The 16231-nt window shown below is 48.9% G+C and overlaps 1 protein-coding gene across 6 annotated transcripts in view; it reads left to right on the top strand.

Moving 5' to 3' along the window:
• The window catches only part of Ggt5 (gamma-glutamyltransferase 5), a 44633-nt gene extending 29904 nt beyond the window's left edge, over nt 1-14729 (top strand). For 3 of the 6 annotated variants that reach the window (XM_078038887.1, XM_078038886.1, XM_078038888.1), the window contains exons 2-12: nt 6401-6531; nt 6763-6858; nt 7347-7542; nt 8150-8307; nt 8795-8941; nt 10169-10305; nt 10618-10808; nt 11200-11339; nt 11443-11561; nt 11682-11792; nt 14246-14729. In XM_078038887.1, the coding sequence (XP_077895013.1) occupies nt 6429-6531; nt 6763-6858; nt 7347-7542; nt 8150-8307; nt 8795-8941; nt 10169-10305; nt 10618-10808; nt 11200-11339; nt 11443-11561; nt 11682-11792; nt 14246-14392 (1545 nt within the window). In that variant the 5' untranslated portion in view covers nt 6401-6428 and the 3' untranslated portion in view covers nt 14393-14729. Of the gene's footprint in view, nt 1-6400; nt 6532-6762; nt 6859-7346; nt 7543-8149; nt 8308-8794; nt 8942-10168; nt 10306-10617; nt 10829-11199; nt 11340-11442; nt 11562-11681; nt 11793-14245 lie in introns of those variants that run through there. The other 3 variants (XM_013362529.4, XM_021732640.3, XM_078038889.1) reach the window with 3 other exon arrangements.
• The last annotated feature ends 1502 nt before the right edge of the window (nt 14730-16231 follow it).

Below are 16231 nucleotides of genomic sequence, written 5' to 3'. Positions count from 1 at the left end.
GAGTTCAAAGACAGCCTGGGCAACATAGCAAGACACTGTCAAACAAACAAAAACCAGGAAAGCAGAGCTAGGTACAGTGGTGCATGCCTATAATCCCAGTGACTCAGGAGGCTAAGGCAGGAGGATCACAAGTTTGAGGCTAGCCTCAACAATTTAGTAAGGCCCTAAGTAACATAGTGATACTTTGTCTCAAAATAAAAAATAAAAAGAGCTGTGGATGTAGGTCAGGGATAAATTACCTCTGGATTCAACCCCTAGTACCAAAAAGAAAGAAGGAAAAAAGAAAAAGAGATCCTAATTCCATTTTTTTTTGTAATAGTTGCCATCTCTCGAATGAAATTCTAAATTTTGTCTTTTACATCTTGAAATATAGTCATTTGAAAGTCCATGGTTTGGCTGGGTGAGGTGGCACATGCCTTTAATCCCAGTAGCTCAGGAGGCTGAGGCAGGAGGATTGCAAGTTCAAGCTCAGCCTCAGCAATTTAGCAAGGTCCTAAGCAACTTAGCAGGACCCTGCTTCATAATGAATGAATACATAAAAAGGGCTGGGAATGTCGCTCAGTGGTTAAGCACCCCTGGGTTCAATCACCATATTAAAAAAATAAGTCTGTGGTCTGACAGTTTCATGATCTGGGTATCCTATGAGTCTTTTGAAAAGATTGTCTGTTCTCCCTTGAATTTTGTTCCTTCTGTCACATTCCCTTGTTTGCTCAGCTATTTTAATTAGGGATTGGGGGCATATATGAAAATTGTTCAAAATAGCTGGGTTCCATATCAGTTTGGAGTTTGAAGAATCAGAGGAAAGCATGATCTTGCAGCCAGCAGATTCAAGTGGAACTGTGAAGGGGTCTGAGGCAGATCTGCTCTGTGGTTCTCCTCAGCTCCTCTAATCAATTAAACCATTGCTTCTCCTCTGAGGAATGAGAAGGAGGCACAGACAGATGTCACAACTGTTTCTCCAGGGATCATCCTTCTGTATGGAGCAACTGAGAAGTAGGACATGAACTTCCCCTCTTCATTTAATAATGGCAGATTCAAGGTCTAGATTTAGGGGTCCAGCCTCCTTTCTGGAATAGCTGTTAGGTTTCACGGATGGGATCATGATGGAATAACTAGATTTCTCATAAAGGCAGGAAATTCCAGAAGGCTAAGCATATATGATTAAAATAGGACCATAGTGTTCAGAGTCTATGCCACTATATGTGGAGGTGGAGCGAGTAGTTCAGCCAGGTGGTGGGTGTTGCTGAGCAGATGTGAATGGTCATAGTTGTCGGGAAGAGGGAGGGGTTATCATGCCAGGGTGGACCAGATATCTCAGGCTTTGCCTTATCCCCAGATGTCTGCAAGTTAACAAGTGCCATAACTCAGAGATCTCTTCCTCTCAGTTTCCTACCACCTCTCTTCTTACCTCTAGATCCACATTCCACTAGTTTGCATTCTGGTTTTAAAACTGTTTATCTATAAAACCATTCAAGAGCTGTCTTGCATTTTGTATTTGTGGAAAGCAGTGTGTACCTAATCTTTAGATTTATACAAAGTTTACTCTGGCCTGCTTGTAGACAGTAGCACACCACAGCCTTGCTCCTGGCCTGCAGTGTTTTGTGTCTACGTGACAAATTTTAAAGTGAGCTATAACGTAGTTGTTTGGGCTGATACCAACACTGAATCTCTTGGCAAAGTTAGTCAGCCTTGTAAAGTGAGCATCTGCCCATAGGACCATGATTAATAAAGGTCATTAGTAAAAATAAATAAACAAATAAATTTAAAAATAACTGGGCCCAGTGGCACACGCCTGTAATTCCAGTGGCTTGGGAAGCTGAGGTTGGAGGAGCTCAAGTTCAAAGCCAGATTCAGCAATCCAGCAAGGCCCTACACAATTTAGTGAGACCTTGTCTCAAAATAAAAAAAAATAAATTAATAAAATAAAAAGGGCTAGGGATGTAGCTCATTGGTTCAGAGCCCCTGGATTCAATCCCTAGTACAAAAATAAATAAATAAATATTAAATATTAAAAATAAATTTTGGAAATAATTTGAAGCCTAGGATTCCAAAATTCTTGGATCTTCTTCATTCAATTCAAGTGACTGAGATTATTAGCTCTGAGGGCTAATCTCATTCTGGGTGACTGGTAAACCTAGAATAAAGACCCATGGCCAAGTGTGAGGAATTTGAAGCATCTCTTCCCCCAGCCACTCCAGGAGGCCAACAGCACTGCTTTGCTTCCCGGCCATCTCTTCCAGCACTGGCAATTGTCTTGAGGGGAAAGTAGCTCCAAATGCCAGACTTGCCTTATTCTCCAGCCCTGAACTTCTTCCCTGCTTCTGATATCTTTTTTAGCAGATGTTTTCTTTTTAAATATTTTTTACTTGTAGGTGGACACAATACCGTTAATTAATTAATCAATTAATTATTTTTGTGGTGCAGAGGATGGAACCCAGTGCCTCCTACGAGCCAGGCAAGCATCCTACAACTGATCTACTAGCCCAGCCCAGCAGATGTTTTCTATTTGCCTTGCTTTTCTAGTTCTCTGTGGAAAGTTTGGCCTGAATTATTTAGTCTCCCCAAACAGGGATATCTGATTTTCACTTAACAAATTATTTTGATAAAATATAAGGGAGCCAGGCGGGAGAGCAGCGGGGCCCAGAGCGTGACTCGCCCGCTTCGAGCCTCTGTGTCTCAATGCTGTCGCCCGTGCAGCCATGTCCCAGGAGAAGCCCAAGGAGGGTGTGAAGACGGAGAATGACCACATCAACCTGAAGGTGGCGGGGCAGGATGGCTGGGTGGTGCAGTTCAAGATCAAGAGGCACACCCCGATGAGCAGACTGATGAAGACCTACTGCGAGAGGCAGGGATTATCAATGAGACAGATTAGATTCAGGTTTGATGGGCAGCCAATTAATGCAACGGACACTCCAGCCCACCTGGAGATGGAGGATGAGGACACCATCGACGTGTTCCAGCAGCAGACGGGAGGCATGGCCTGCAGAGGGACCACCCCACACCCTGCGATCGTCCTTGCATTTGTTATTGAATGGTGAGTGACCACGCTGATCACAGAGGAGTCCGAGAAAGACAAGGACAGGCACCGAAACGATCCTCGAAGCCCTTCAAGTGCAGCTCAAAACTCTGCAGGGATGAGTCTACAGCTTCCATTGGGCCAATCACATTGTTCTCTTTGTGAAATGAGTTTTAAGGTTTTGGGTTTGTTTTTGTTCTTGGTTTTGTTCATTGCCCCTCTCAAGACATGTTTTCCTTCAAACTTGTGGCCAAATGTTGGCTTCAGTCTGTGGCCAGGCTCTCACCCCTGGAGAAGTGGTCACTACTGGAGCTACTTGTCCGAATCCCACGGAGAGCTCATGTTCACACTGTGCATCAGTGGGAGAGTGTGGGGGGTGGAATTCCACCAGGCGCATTATTAAAATTCTAAAAGCTGCAAATGACAGACTTCATCAAGCATATGGTATAGTTGAAGGCAAAATACTGGAATACTTCTTCAAAGGTAAAAATCAAAATAAGTCCTTCAGTTATAAGGCCCAAGTGCTTTCTGCTCCTGAGTGTGTCCCCTCTGAGTCTGAGGCCCAGGATGTCACCTCTGCACTCAGTGCCTGGGTGTGGGTATGTGGGCAATGATTGGCACAACCAAAACCAGTTTTTATCTTTTCAAAACCAGAAAATAATCACCATGTTTCTCATTCGGTAATTGTATTGTGGCCTCAGATTTACTTCTAACAGATAATTATGGTCTTTATATAAAGTAAGATGAAATATCACTGAATTTGCAGTTATGTTGTATAAAAGAGCTGCTTCAAAGTGTGGTTGCAAAAGAAACCCACAGAAAGGTGACTTAGTGTTCTTATGGATTTTTACTTTGCCACTGTCCAAATAAGTATCAAAATTATACATTAGAACAGTGACTCCAGTTCTGTGAGATATTTGGGAATCTATACCAATTAAAATGTTCATAGTTCTGCCTATCGTCCTGTAAGGATCCATTGCTGCTTGATGGCCATTCTGCCTTTTATAGTCATCTGATAGTGACCCATCACCTCACTTGCTTGAGATCTTGCAGAAATGTCCTCATTTCCTGTTTTGCTGTATGGGCTCTGGTGGGAAGTTGTTGGCTCTGTTGTTTGTTCACCAATTTGTACATTATGTTACCCTTTACTACTGTAAACAGTAAAGATAGTTTGGTTAAAAAAAATATATATATAAAAATAAATGAGAGCCAGGAGGGGGTGGCACATGCCTGTAATTCCAGCAGCTCAGGAGGCTGAGGCAGAAGGATTTCAAGTTTAAAGCCAGCCTCAGCAAAAGTGAGGTGCTAAGTAACTCAGTGAGACCCTGTCTCTAAATAAAATACAAAATAGGGCTGGGATATGGCTCAGTGGTTGAGTGCCCCTGAGTTCAATCCCCAGTACCAAAAAAAAAAAAAAAAGAGGCAAATGTGGGGGTCTAGGTAGGAAGCCATTATAATAACCCAGATGACAGAGGTTGGTGGCTTGGACCAGTATGGTGGTGATGGAGGTATATCCTATAGGAATCATTGGCAAATTGAATATGGGGATGGAAGGAAATGACCATCAAGAATGATTCCAGGGGATGGGGATATAGCTCAGTTGATTGAGTGCTTGCCTTGCATGTACAAGGCCCTCATTTTAATCACCAGCATCACATACACACACACACACACACAAAAAAAAAAAACCCTCTAGGATTTATAGAATGAATATAAGGGTGAATGCTTATGTCATTTTCTCAGATTTTGAAGACAAGGATAGGAACTATGTTGGAGGCAGGCATGGGAGGGGGAAAGAGTGCAATTTAGGTCATGGTAAGCATGCAACGCTTCATCAATGCCCAGGGGAGGTATCTCATGGATGGCTGGGCATATGTGTCTAGAGTTTAGTGAGAGGGATGGACTAAAAATAAAATTTAGAAGTCGTCAGCAGAGAATTTGCATTTTGTAGCATGAGTCTGGATGAGTTCATCCACAGACAAACTGAACCTGGGGCCCCCAAAATCAGGGGGTCAGAGAGGTGGAAGAAAAACCTGAAATAGGGTGGATGGCAGAGGGTCCTGGAAGCTAAGTGCAGAAAGGGCTTCCAGGGCTGTGCATGGTGGTCCATACCTGTAATCTCAGTGATTCTGGAGGCCGAGGCAGGAGGATTCAAGTTTGAGGTCTGAGGTCTGCATTAGCAACTTAGCAAGGTCCTAAAAAAAAAAAAAAACACTTCCATGGGGAGGGACAACTGACAGACTGGCAAGCTTGAAACAGATTGGGTAGGGAAGATGAAGGCTGCTCCCTTTAGTGAAGAGATGAGAGACAGGGGATTTGTGGTGGGAATTTAGTGTTCCCCATCCTCAATTTATCATTTGATTTTATTGATGGTCTTTATTCTTGTTAAAAATTTGTAATCATGCTTACATGTAGCAGACTTGTTTCTTTGATGCTTTTGGCTTCCTTCCCTCTTTCCCATTTCGGGATTATGTGTATCCATGTGGCATCCATGTGTGAACATTTGGGCCTGCGGCAGGGACACTTGGCTCAGGAGCTGGGGAGGGTTGGAGGCCAGGATAGACTTTGCTGGTCAAGCTACAGGTAACAGATCCAAGGGAAAGTGCTGGGGTGAGAGTTCCTAAGAGGTGGGACAAAGGACCCAATTCTATTCCCTCTTTGAGTCTTGATTTCCTTGTTGGGAACTGGGGTTTTGAGGTGCTGGGGAGGTTCCTGAGTATGGGGGGCGGTGGGAGAAGCAGCCTTGGTGAAATGTTCAGGGCTGTGCCTCAGGGACAGGGGTCTCACAACACAGGCTACTCCAATCACACTTTGAAGGTAAAGGGCTCGTTCCTTGGACAATTGGGGATGCTGAGGCCAGAGAACATTCTCACAAACTTTGGGCTCCAGGAGAAGCTGAGAGGCCCATCAGCCCTACAGGGTTCTGGTGGCATGTCAGGATCCTGGGCTCACCTACCAGAGTCCAGCCTTGAAGGGATTGAGGCCAGGGTGTCCACAGTGAGATGGGGAGTAGAGTCCTAAAGTAGGCTTTAGGGGTAGCCCAGGCCTGCTTCTGCCTGATGCAGTGAGTCAGTACTACAGGGAGCAGCTAGGGAACCAAGGAAGCAGAAGCACTTTGCAAACTGAGAAGTGCCTTGTATAGGACAAAGGGAAATGCAAATGACATCATACTTTGCAATCTGTCAAGTGCCCTGGATAAGCTAGCTGCTGGATTTGAGTGGACAACTCGGTGTGTTTTCTGACCTAACCTGGGTTTTGGTGGCTGGAGATGGGCCCCTAATCTGTTACTGTTCCCCAGTAAGTGTCAACTGAACAAGTTCAGCAGGAAATGGGAAGTCTGGGGGTGGCAAACCAGGCAACTGATTCTGTGGCCGTGTCCCCCAGAGCCATCCTCCAGCAGCAGGGTTCACCTATGGACGCCACCATTGCAGCCCTGATCTGTTCCGGCGTTGTCAACCCTCAGAGCATGGGCCTGGGTGGAGGCGTCATCTTTACCATCTACAATGCAACAACAGGTGGGCCCCCATGTGACCCTCCCATGGGGAGAACAGACTTGTCCACAATCACAGGGTAACCAATTCCCATGCCCCTTTCTGGGTGATCTCAGGCTCCCCTGCTCTGCCTTCTTCGTTTCCACTGGAAAGCCTTTGTGGGCAGGTTCTATTCCAAGTGTTAGCACCAAGAGGGAAACTGAGGCCATCTGGGGGGCTATAACCATTCACCTACCCCGCCTGCCCCAACTCCAGGAAAGGTGGAGGTCATCAATGCCCGGGAGACGGTGCCGGCCAACTATGACCACAACCTGCTGGACCAATGTGAAAAGGCTCTGCCACTGGGCACAGGTGAGGTCCTAGGAGGGATCCCCCACTTCCACCCCACTCAGCTGCTGGGGCTGACCAGAATGCACCCTGAAGGAACAGTGTCCCTCATGGACAGGTAACACCCTAGGTGGAGCATGAGAGCTGGGGTAGGAGGAGCCCATGCAGAGTCCCTAATCTGCTGGGATTGGGGGAGTCTTCGTGGAAGAGGGGTTCTCTGGATGGGGAGGGGTGATTCAAGGTTAGAACCTGGCTGGTGGAGATGGGATAGAGGGACAGGGCTTCTGGAGCCAGTCTGTGTAGGACTTTATGAACCTAAAGGTGGACGTGCACAGAAGGCGATGGGGAGCCATGGAGGACTGTGCAGGGAGGAATATGGTCAGAAATGGACTCCAGAAGCTCACCCTGGCTGCTGTAGCTGGGGTGGGGGTGGGAGCTGAGTGTGGGAGGAAGAAGGAAGCCCTGGGTGGGCCTGGAAAACACAGGGCTGAGGGCAGGGGTATGTCACACAGGGGCCCAGTGGATTGGGGTGCCTGGGGAGCTCCGTGGCTATGCAGAGGCCCACCACCGCCATGGCCGACTGCCCTGGGCACAGCTGTTCCAGCCCACTATTGAACTTCTCCGAGGGGGATACCGCATGCCCTCTGTCCTGAGCCAGTTCCTGAACAGCAGGTTCCTGCAGCCTTCCTTACAGGCATCAACCCTGAGGTGAGCACACACAGTGGCCCTGGGCTTAAAGCCACCCCCTACTGACCCCAGCCAAACCCCAGCTCTGCCTTGGTCCCTCCTCACACTGGAGGGTTGACCCTAACATAGTGCCTGGGGTCTTCAGGCCAGGATGGCCAGGACTTCTCTTTCTGGATCAGAACCTGGCTCAGAGAAGCTAAGCCAGGAAGAATTTGATGCCTAATTCATGGGAATCCAAGGGTGTGGATTTGGGCTCTGCCATCTGCCTTCAGGCCCTAGGCTTCCTTTTCACTGTCTTTGAGGTGGTAGGAGGCCTTTGGCTGTTCCCTGCCCCACCTGCTATCCCACTGACAGGTTTTCCCAGGGTCATGGGAAGGGCGGGCCACGGTGAGCTTAGACTCACTGGGGAAGGTGCCCTCTCTGGGCCAGGGCCGTAAGTGAGGAGGTTGGTATTCAGCCCCACCTGCTTCTAAAGAACCTGTCCCCCCATTATCTACCCCAGTGCCTCAGGACCCCTGGACAGAACTGTCTTCCCCCTACAGTCCCTAGGATCACACTAGGACCCTGGCAGGAATGTGACTGCCCTCTGGGACCTAGCCTCACCCTGAGGTTGCCCCTCACTCCCTAGGCAGCTCTTCTTCAATGGGACAGAACCGCTGAGGCCTCAAGACCCATTTCCTTGGCCTGCGCTGGCCACCACCCTGGAGACTGTGGCCACAGAGGGCGCAGAGGTCTTCTACACAGGGAGGCTGGGCCGGATGCTGGTGGAGGATATTGCCAAGGAAGGTCAGCTGCACTGACATTCCAACGCCTCATCCCTGCCAGAGACAGAGTCAGGGGGGTTGAAGGCAGGCCCTGCTAGAGTGCTGGCTGCTCCCAGGTCTCAGAGAGTCAAAGCACCCAGCCTAGCCACTGCTAGCCTCAGGGGCCTCTGTGGTAAAGGAATTCAAGGAGCAGAGCCCTTGTGAATTAGAGCTGATGGAGGGGATTACAGACCTCCTGGGCAGGCAGGGCAGCTGGGTGGACAGCAGGCCTGGGCAGCTGGGTGGACCCACCCTCCCAATTCCCCTCTCTTCTTCCTCTTCCTCTCCCCACACCCGCCTTCCTCTGGTCTCTGTCTACCCACCCCACACCACTGCACAGACACCCACCATCACCCTTTCATGTCGACATGGCTAGGGTGCAAGGGGACCCCCGTGAGTATCCTGGTGCCCTGAGCAATCCTTTGCTCACTTTCCCATCTGTACCTGGAGTCCTCTCCACCTCATCCCAGGGAGCCAGCTGAGTATGCAGGACCTGGTTACCTTCCAGCCTGAGGTGGTGGATGCCCTGGAGATGCCCCTCGGAAACTACACCCTGTACTCACCGCCACCACCTGCGGGGGGTGCCATTCTCAGCTTCATCCTCAATGTGCTGAGAGGTAAGACCTCGCTGGGCCTCTTGACCAGAGCCCCGATGGGAACCCGAGCTCCTAGCCCAGTCATGGTGTTAGGTGGTGTATCAGTTAGGTTTTCATCATGGCGAAGAAATGAAAATTGTAAAGAAAAGGAGTTTCAGGGCTGGAGGGATCTGGCTCAGTGGTAGAATACTTGCTTCGCATGCATGAGGTCTTAGGCTAATTAATCCCTTCCATTGCAAAATAAAATAAAGTAAGTAAAATGAAATAAAATATTAGAGAGGATAAAAAAAGAAGATGAGCTTGGTGGGACATATCTGTAATCCCAGGTACCTGGAAGGTTGAGACAGGTTCAAAGCCATCATGGGCAACGTAGCAAGACTATCTCAAATAAAAAATAAGAATGGCAGAGATATAGCTCAGTGGCAATGTGCCCCTGCAGTTCAATCTCCAGTACCACAAAAAGGAAAGAGAAAGAAAAGGTTTACTTAGTTCACAGTTTCAGAGGTTCAAGGACATGGTGCCTGCATTGGCTTCATGGTGGGTGATGGATGGCAGACAGCAATGGTACGGCAAGCAGCTACATCTCAAATCAGGAAGCAGAGAGAGGTGGGTGGGGCCAGGCTTGCTCCTTTCATAACAACCCTCTTGTGAGAACTACCGCGGGGTTGCACACAAACCACCCTCCAACAGCACACCAGAGTCCTAAGGATCTCCCACTAGGCCTCACCTTTTAAAGGTTCTACCACCTCCCAATACCACTACCCTGGGAACTAAGCTTCCAATCACCATAGGCCCTTGAATAGAATGCACCCAAATTTTATCCCAACCATAGCAGGTAGCCATTGCCCTTTTCTGCCCAGCTCTCTCCTCCATAAACTGTGTTAGCAGATGCATAATGTCCAAGACAGGGCTATAGACACTGGGCAGGAAGGTGTGTTTTAGAGTTGGTCCTTCTCTAGGGGATTGGCCCATCCAATTAGGTTTTGCTAAAGGGACTGACATCTTTTCCCTAGTAGGTGACTCAGTCCCACAGTAACTCTGCAGGTAGTGAGCTTCTCATCAGAGGTATGAACTCAGGTTGAGGTACAACCCAGGATATTACAACCTGCAGGGGGCAGTGTCTTGGCAGTGCCCAGGTCTGAGCCTGCCTGAAGTTGACTGTATTAGTGTTCTGTTGAGTCTTTTTAGGGGACCAGCATTCAATTCACTATGCAGGGTAACCCCCACCTGCATCCTGCCCCCTCCCAGGGTTCAACTTCTCTGCGGAGTCTGTGGCTAGACCTGAAGGAAGAGTGAGCATGTATCATCACCTTGTGGAAACACTCAAGTTTGCCAGAGGACAAAGGTGGCGGCTGTGGGACCCTCGCAGCCACCCAGAGGTCGAGGTGAGGTTGCCTGGGATTCATGGTGAGTCCTCTTCCTTGCCTCAGGACTCATCATGAAAGGAGGGTCAAGCCTGGCTGGGGAGGCTAGAAGGATTATAGTGGGTCTAGGCCACAATAGCCTGGGAGGGCTCAGGGAAGGAAGAGTGTAGTGGTCCTAGGCACTGGAAGGGATCCAAGTGTGGGGAGCAGGTTCTGGGTATAGTCTGTCCTTCAGGTAAAGGATCCACCAGAGCAGCTGAGCTTGTTCTGCCCTATGCTCTGAGGATGCTACCTGGCCCCTTACTGACCCTGGCACTTGCTTACTTGCCCCAGAATGCCTCTCAGGACCTGCTAGGGGAGGCTCTGGCCCAGCACATCCGCCAGCAGATTGATGAACGTGGTGACCACCAGCTCAACCACTACAACTTGGTCGGGACCTGGGACCACAGGATGGGCACCTCTCATGTGTCTGTGCTGGGAGAAGATGGGAGTGCTGTGTCTGCCACCAGCACCATCAACACACCGTGCGTGAGGCTGGGGGCAGGTGGGCAGGCCTCTCACCTTTGCTCCTAAGACCTAAACTCCCTCCTGATCTTTACCTGCCAACCTCCCCTTGCTAGTCCCCATGGGGTGATCCCTTGGCTTTTGCTCTTCCCTTCCTCCTGTGTCTCAAAAGGAGTCATACCCAGGACATCTGTGGTTGAGAAGGTTACTGTGGTTGAGCCAGGACCTGCCTGGAGTGGGCCTTATTCAGAAGGGTATCCTGATGGGAAAAGGAACAAGGGAATATTTGGGGTCCTGGGTGGCTCCAGGCTCCAGAATGCTGCTGGAGAGCCATATCATAAGGGATACTGAGAGGTTGGTGCCCTGTGTTGATGGGAGCCCAAGCCTAGGCTCTGTCTCCCCGGCCTGCAGCTTTGGAGCCATGGTGTACTCGCCGAGAACAGGCATCCTCCTCAACAATGAGCTACTGGACTTATGCTGGAGATATTCACCAGGTTCCAGTGTCACCCCCCCACCAGGTGAGAGACAAGCCTCCAGTCCAACTTCCACAGGTACCCACTGGGGAGAGGAGGGAAGGTGGGCAGCTACGTGCCAATCCTTGGATGGGTCACCCCACTTGCTGAGCTGGAGGGTGTGGGTGATGCCTATCCCCAGTTCCAGGTGAGCGGCCTCCATCATCCATGGTACCCTCCATCTTGGTCAACAAAAACCAAGGGTCAAAGCTAGTGATTGGTGGAGCTGGTGGGGAACTCATCATCTCTGCTGTGGTCCAGGTGAGTCTGGGGGTTGCTGGTTAGTGTAGCCTATTGTCTGACTCTCTAGAGTCGGGGTAAGAGGGTTGGTATGGGGTGGCTGGTGACTTCTCCTCCCTCCATCCTTCTGTTCTCTCCCAGACAATCATGAACAAGCTGTGGCTTGGCTTTGACCTGACAAAAGCCATTGCAGCCCCCATCCTGCACGTCAACAACAACGGCCATGTGGAGTATGAGCCCAAATTCAGCCAGGTGAGGCTGAGTTCTGAGCCAGCACCCCAACCACCCAAGTCCATGCTGCTTAGTGACCTCTGGGAGGAACTCAGCTTCTGTGTGTCTCAGGCCAGACACTGTTCACCTTTGGGGGCCTTTGGCTACTGAGTTGAGAACCTCAGTGGGTAAGGTGCTTGTCCTATCTTGTGACCTCCAAGACAGAGAGCAGGGTGTTGCCTATGTTTCTCCCAAGCTGACAGCCTCAACCTCTTGGTTCCTGGTCTTTCATACCATTTTTTGGAAGTTAGTTTTCCTGGCTATGACCTCTCACACTTTCCCTCTTGGTGATTTTTTTTTCTTGTGTAGTTTGAAATGCTTATTAGGGAGTTTATTCATGAGAAGAGGTTATTTTTTTTCTCTACAGAGTGATATTTTTCCCTAGAATACTGGGGGTTGTGTTGGTGTTCGTTCTTACAAACATTTTTTGATTACTCCAGCAAAGAACATGGTACAGGTCCAGGGGCTGAATTCTCTAGGCTGGCTAGCCCTTCCCTCCCCAGATGGACAGTTAACTTCCTTGGAGCATCTCAGGGCTGCTGGAAGCGCTTTGCTGGGACCTGTTTAAAAGGCTAGCAGCTTTTTGAACCTGCAAAATTAAGGTATAGGGTCAGTTCAACTGGCTGGCATTTGAGGTTCTCAAAGCAGCCTCTCTGTCTCAAGGCTGCCTTGCAAGGCCCTTAGAATTATGAGGATTGTATACTGGGGCCATTAGTTCAAGGTGGATATATACAAAAGATCCTCGACTCATGATGGTTTGGGTTAAGGATTGTTCAACTTTCTAATTATTCAAATGTCATATGCATTCAGTAGAAATTGTACTTCAAGGTGCCCTAATTGTACATTAGTGGTAAGTTCCCATACAACTTTTCTATTTTTCATTTTCAATGTAGTATTCAATAAATTATATGAGAGAGTCAACACTTTATGAGGAAATAAGCTTTGTGCTAGATGATTTAGCCCAACTGTAGGCTGAAGTAAGTGTTCTGAGCATGTTAAGTATGGCTAGGATAAGGTATGATGGCTGGAAGGTTAGGTATATAAAATACATTTCCCACTTGGGACATTTTCAACTTGCAATAGATATAACCCTAACTTGTGGAGAAGCATCTATATGTCAGAGAACCTTGGTGTTCAGACCGTGAGATTAAGGACCTCAACCTATTGGGCTGAAACTCTTGGAGTTTGAGGCTTCCCTTCCCTGTGTAGGGTCCTCCAATGACCTTGAGTACTCTCTTGGAGCATCAGGGTCTAGAAAACTTAAGTCTGGAAGATCCAGTAACCAGGGCATATCCTCTTAATTTCTTCCTCCTTGATCTTGACTAAAGGCCCTTACTCTGTGAACATCATTTTTTTAGGCACTCTGCAAATGTCAGAGACTGGGAACTGGGATTAATGGAATTCAGTGGCCCATGAAGCCAAGATCCTCAGCTCCCTTGGGAAGTCAGAGTGCCAGACATGCAGATTAAACTCTGGGGTGGAGACTGTGAGTGGCCAAGGACTTTCATGGCCAAAGTCCAAAGACAAAGGCAAAAAGGGTCTTGAATTTTGGCATTAGATTCTGAGAAATGGGGCCTCTAAGGACTGAAAATCTAGCTTTGGCCTCAGCAGTGAGGGTCTTGGCCTATAAGTCAAAGGACATTGGCAATTCATATGTCAGGCACAGAGAAACTTAGAACTAAGAGTCCAGGACTCCAAAGACTCTTCCATGCCAGTGGCTCAGGTAGTGCAGCATCACCCAGTGACCTCATTTTGGAAGTCCTCATTCTGAGAACTGCAGACATCTTTGTACCTGGATGTCTCTGGAATCAAGGGCCCTGATGGGCAAGGTTCTTAGTCCAAAACGGTGCCTGGAAACATGAGGCCAAAGAGGCTCAGGTTTAGGATTTATAAACTGATAAATATGGGTAGGTGCTACTCTAGGGTATAGTACTTAGTATCTTAGAAAACAGTACCTCAGGGTTAAGGGCCTGTCTTGGTCTCTAACAGCCTGAAAGTCCACAGATTCAGGGTCCTGTGGGTGAGTTATTGGGGCCCAGGCCCTGAGCATCTCCCACTATTAGATCACTCATGCTTTTACCTGGGGCGCTACCTCCTCCATCAAGAACCTCCAGAACTCTTCAGATTTGCATTCTGAGGCCCTGGTATCCTCAAGCCCAGGACCAAAATGCATCTCAAGGTCCATTTGGCCTGAGAAATGTCCCCATTGCACAGTCCCCAGAGGCAGACCTGCCCCTCTCAGTCCTTCTGATCTCTTCAGGCTATTGAGTAAAGCCACAGACTCTCTGGCCTGTGACCAGCACCCACCCCCTCCACTGCTTTCCCCTTTTCCTGTCCCTCCTTCTTGGTCTGTTTTCCTATTTCTTGTCCAGCCTCTCCCCTCTGGAGGTGGATTCAGCCAACCTCCCTGTGAACCTATCTTCCTTCTTCTCCAGGAGGTGCAGAAAGGGCTACAAGACCGTGGCCAGAACAAGACCCAGAGGCTGTTTTTCCTGAATGTGGTCCAGGCTGTGTCTCAGGAGGGGACCTGTGTGTATGCTGTATCTGACCAGAGGAAAAGTGGAGAGGCAGCCGGCTACTGAGGAGACAGCTTAGCTCAGAGCCAGACTTCTGCCTTGGCTGGACAAGTCCAGGGGACAAAGCATTTTGGCAGGATCTAGACCCCTGACGGAGAGGTCAGACTGGAACCGAAAGAGGCAAAGCTGCCAGGGTGGGCTGCCTGCCCTAGACGGACCTGGGTGCCTTGCACCACACTGATTCCTGGCAGATGGATGACTATGGGGGCTGAGCCTAGTTCTAACCCTTCCCCCACAGCCCCTGGTGGCCATGCCTTGGCTTCTCTAGCATTCCCCTGGCTTCTTGCCCACCTTCCCAATCTGTGTATCCACCAGTCCAAGATTAAAGAGGAATCGGATGATAGCCCAGTTCAGTGGTTCTGAGCAGGGGAGAGGACCCTCCGATACTACCCAGTGGGGTGCATGCACACAGCAAGCTTCTGTGGTCCTCCATAATGCACCACCACAGAGGTGGGGAACCAAGACTCAGACATGGGCTGGGCCTCACCCAGGCCACCCCTGGACAGAGGCACCCCTACTCTGCTCCAGTCACAGCATTTTTGGGCACTCAGATGTTTGGCTAGTCCCTGGTCCTACCTATTGGTGGGAAGGCAAGGACATGGCCTGGAGCCCCTGCTCCATCCAACTCCTAAAGAGCCTTGGCCCTTCTCTGGATCTTGTCCTCCATGTCAAGAAAAGGATGTGCAAAGCAAGACCTGAGACTCCCAGCAGCCTCAATACCCATATGCTTGACACCAGGTTTTCTCATCCTTGGCAACACTGACATGTGGGATAGAATGATTCTTTGTGTTGGGGGGCAGCATTCCTAGCCTCTGCCTGCCTAATACAATAACACCCACCACCACATACACCAAGGGATGACAACTCAAACTTGAAACAGTGCCACGTCACCCCGGTTGAGAACTGCCTGTGCAAACCAGTGAATCCCCAACTGCTGTGAGTGGCTTTGCCAGCTGCCAGGGTGGGCTGCCTGCCCCGGGAGCCAACCTAGATGGACCTGGGTGTCTTGCACCACACTGGTTCCTGGGAACATTGGTGGGTGTTTGTCACTCCAAAAGTGCTGCTGTGGTTGGTTTTAATCCATTCAGGTTGCTATGAAAAAATACCATAAAGTGAGTGGCTTCTGGTATTTTACAGAACTTATCACTCATGTTTCTGGAGGCTGGGAAATCTGAGATGAAGGTGCCAGCAGATTTGGTGTCTGGTGAAGGTCCACCCCTTCATAGATGGCACCTTCTAGTTGTTTCCTCATATGGTAGAAGAGGATAGATAGCTCTCTTTTATAAGGCACTGGAGTCATCCCTCATTATCTGTGGAGGATTGGTTCCAAGCCCTTCCAAGGATACCAAAATCCATGACTGCTCAAGTTCCTTTTATAAAATAGCATAGTCTTTGCGCATAACCTATGCACATCCACCCAAACACTATAAATCATCTCCAGATTACTTATAATACCTAATAACAAGTTGTGTGAAGCACCTATAATCCTACTACCCAGGAGGCGGAGGCAGGAGGATCACAAATTCAAGGCCTGTCTAGGCAATTTAGTGAGACCAGGGTGGGGGTCAGCGGGTTCTTGGGTGTAGTTCAGTGGTAGAGTGCATTCTTAGCATGTGTGAGGGCCTGGGTTTAATCCCAGTACCTCAAAACAACAACCAACCCATGCAGTGTCAATGCTATGTAAGTAGTTGATATACTGTATTGTTTAGGAAATAATGTAAAAAAGAAAAGAAAAGAAAAGAAAAAAAAGTCTACATGTGCATTTTTTAAAAAATTTATTTTCAATGCTAAAACTCAAAAACAGGGATTTTGTAGGCATTAGGCAAACCATCTACCACTGAGATA

The sequence above is a fragment of the Ictidomys tridecemlineatus genome, chromosome 2 (assembly GCF_052094955.1).
Source record: "Ictidomys tridecemlineatus isolate mIctTri1 chromosome 2, mIctTri1.hap1, whole genome shotgun sequence".
NCBI lineage: Eukaryota > Metazoa > Chordata > Mammalia > Rodentia > Sciuridae > Ictidomys > Ictidomys tridecemlineatus.
The sequence above is the reverse complement of the archived record's forward strand: the minus strand, read 5'-3'. Positions and strand labels throughout refer to the sequence as shown.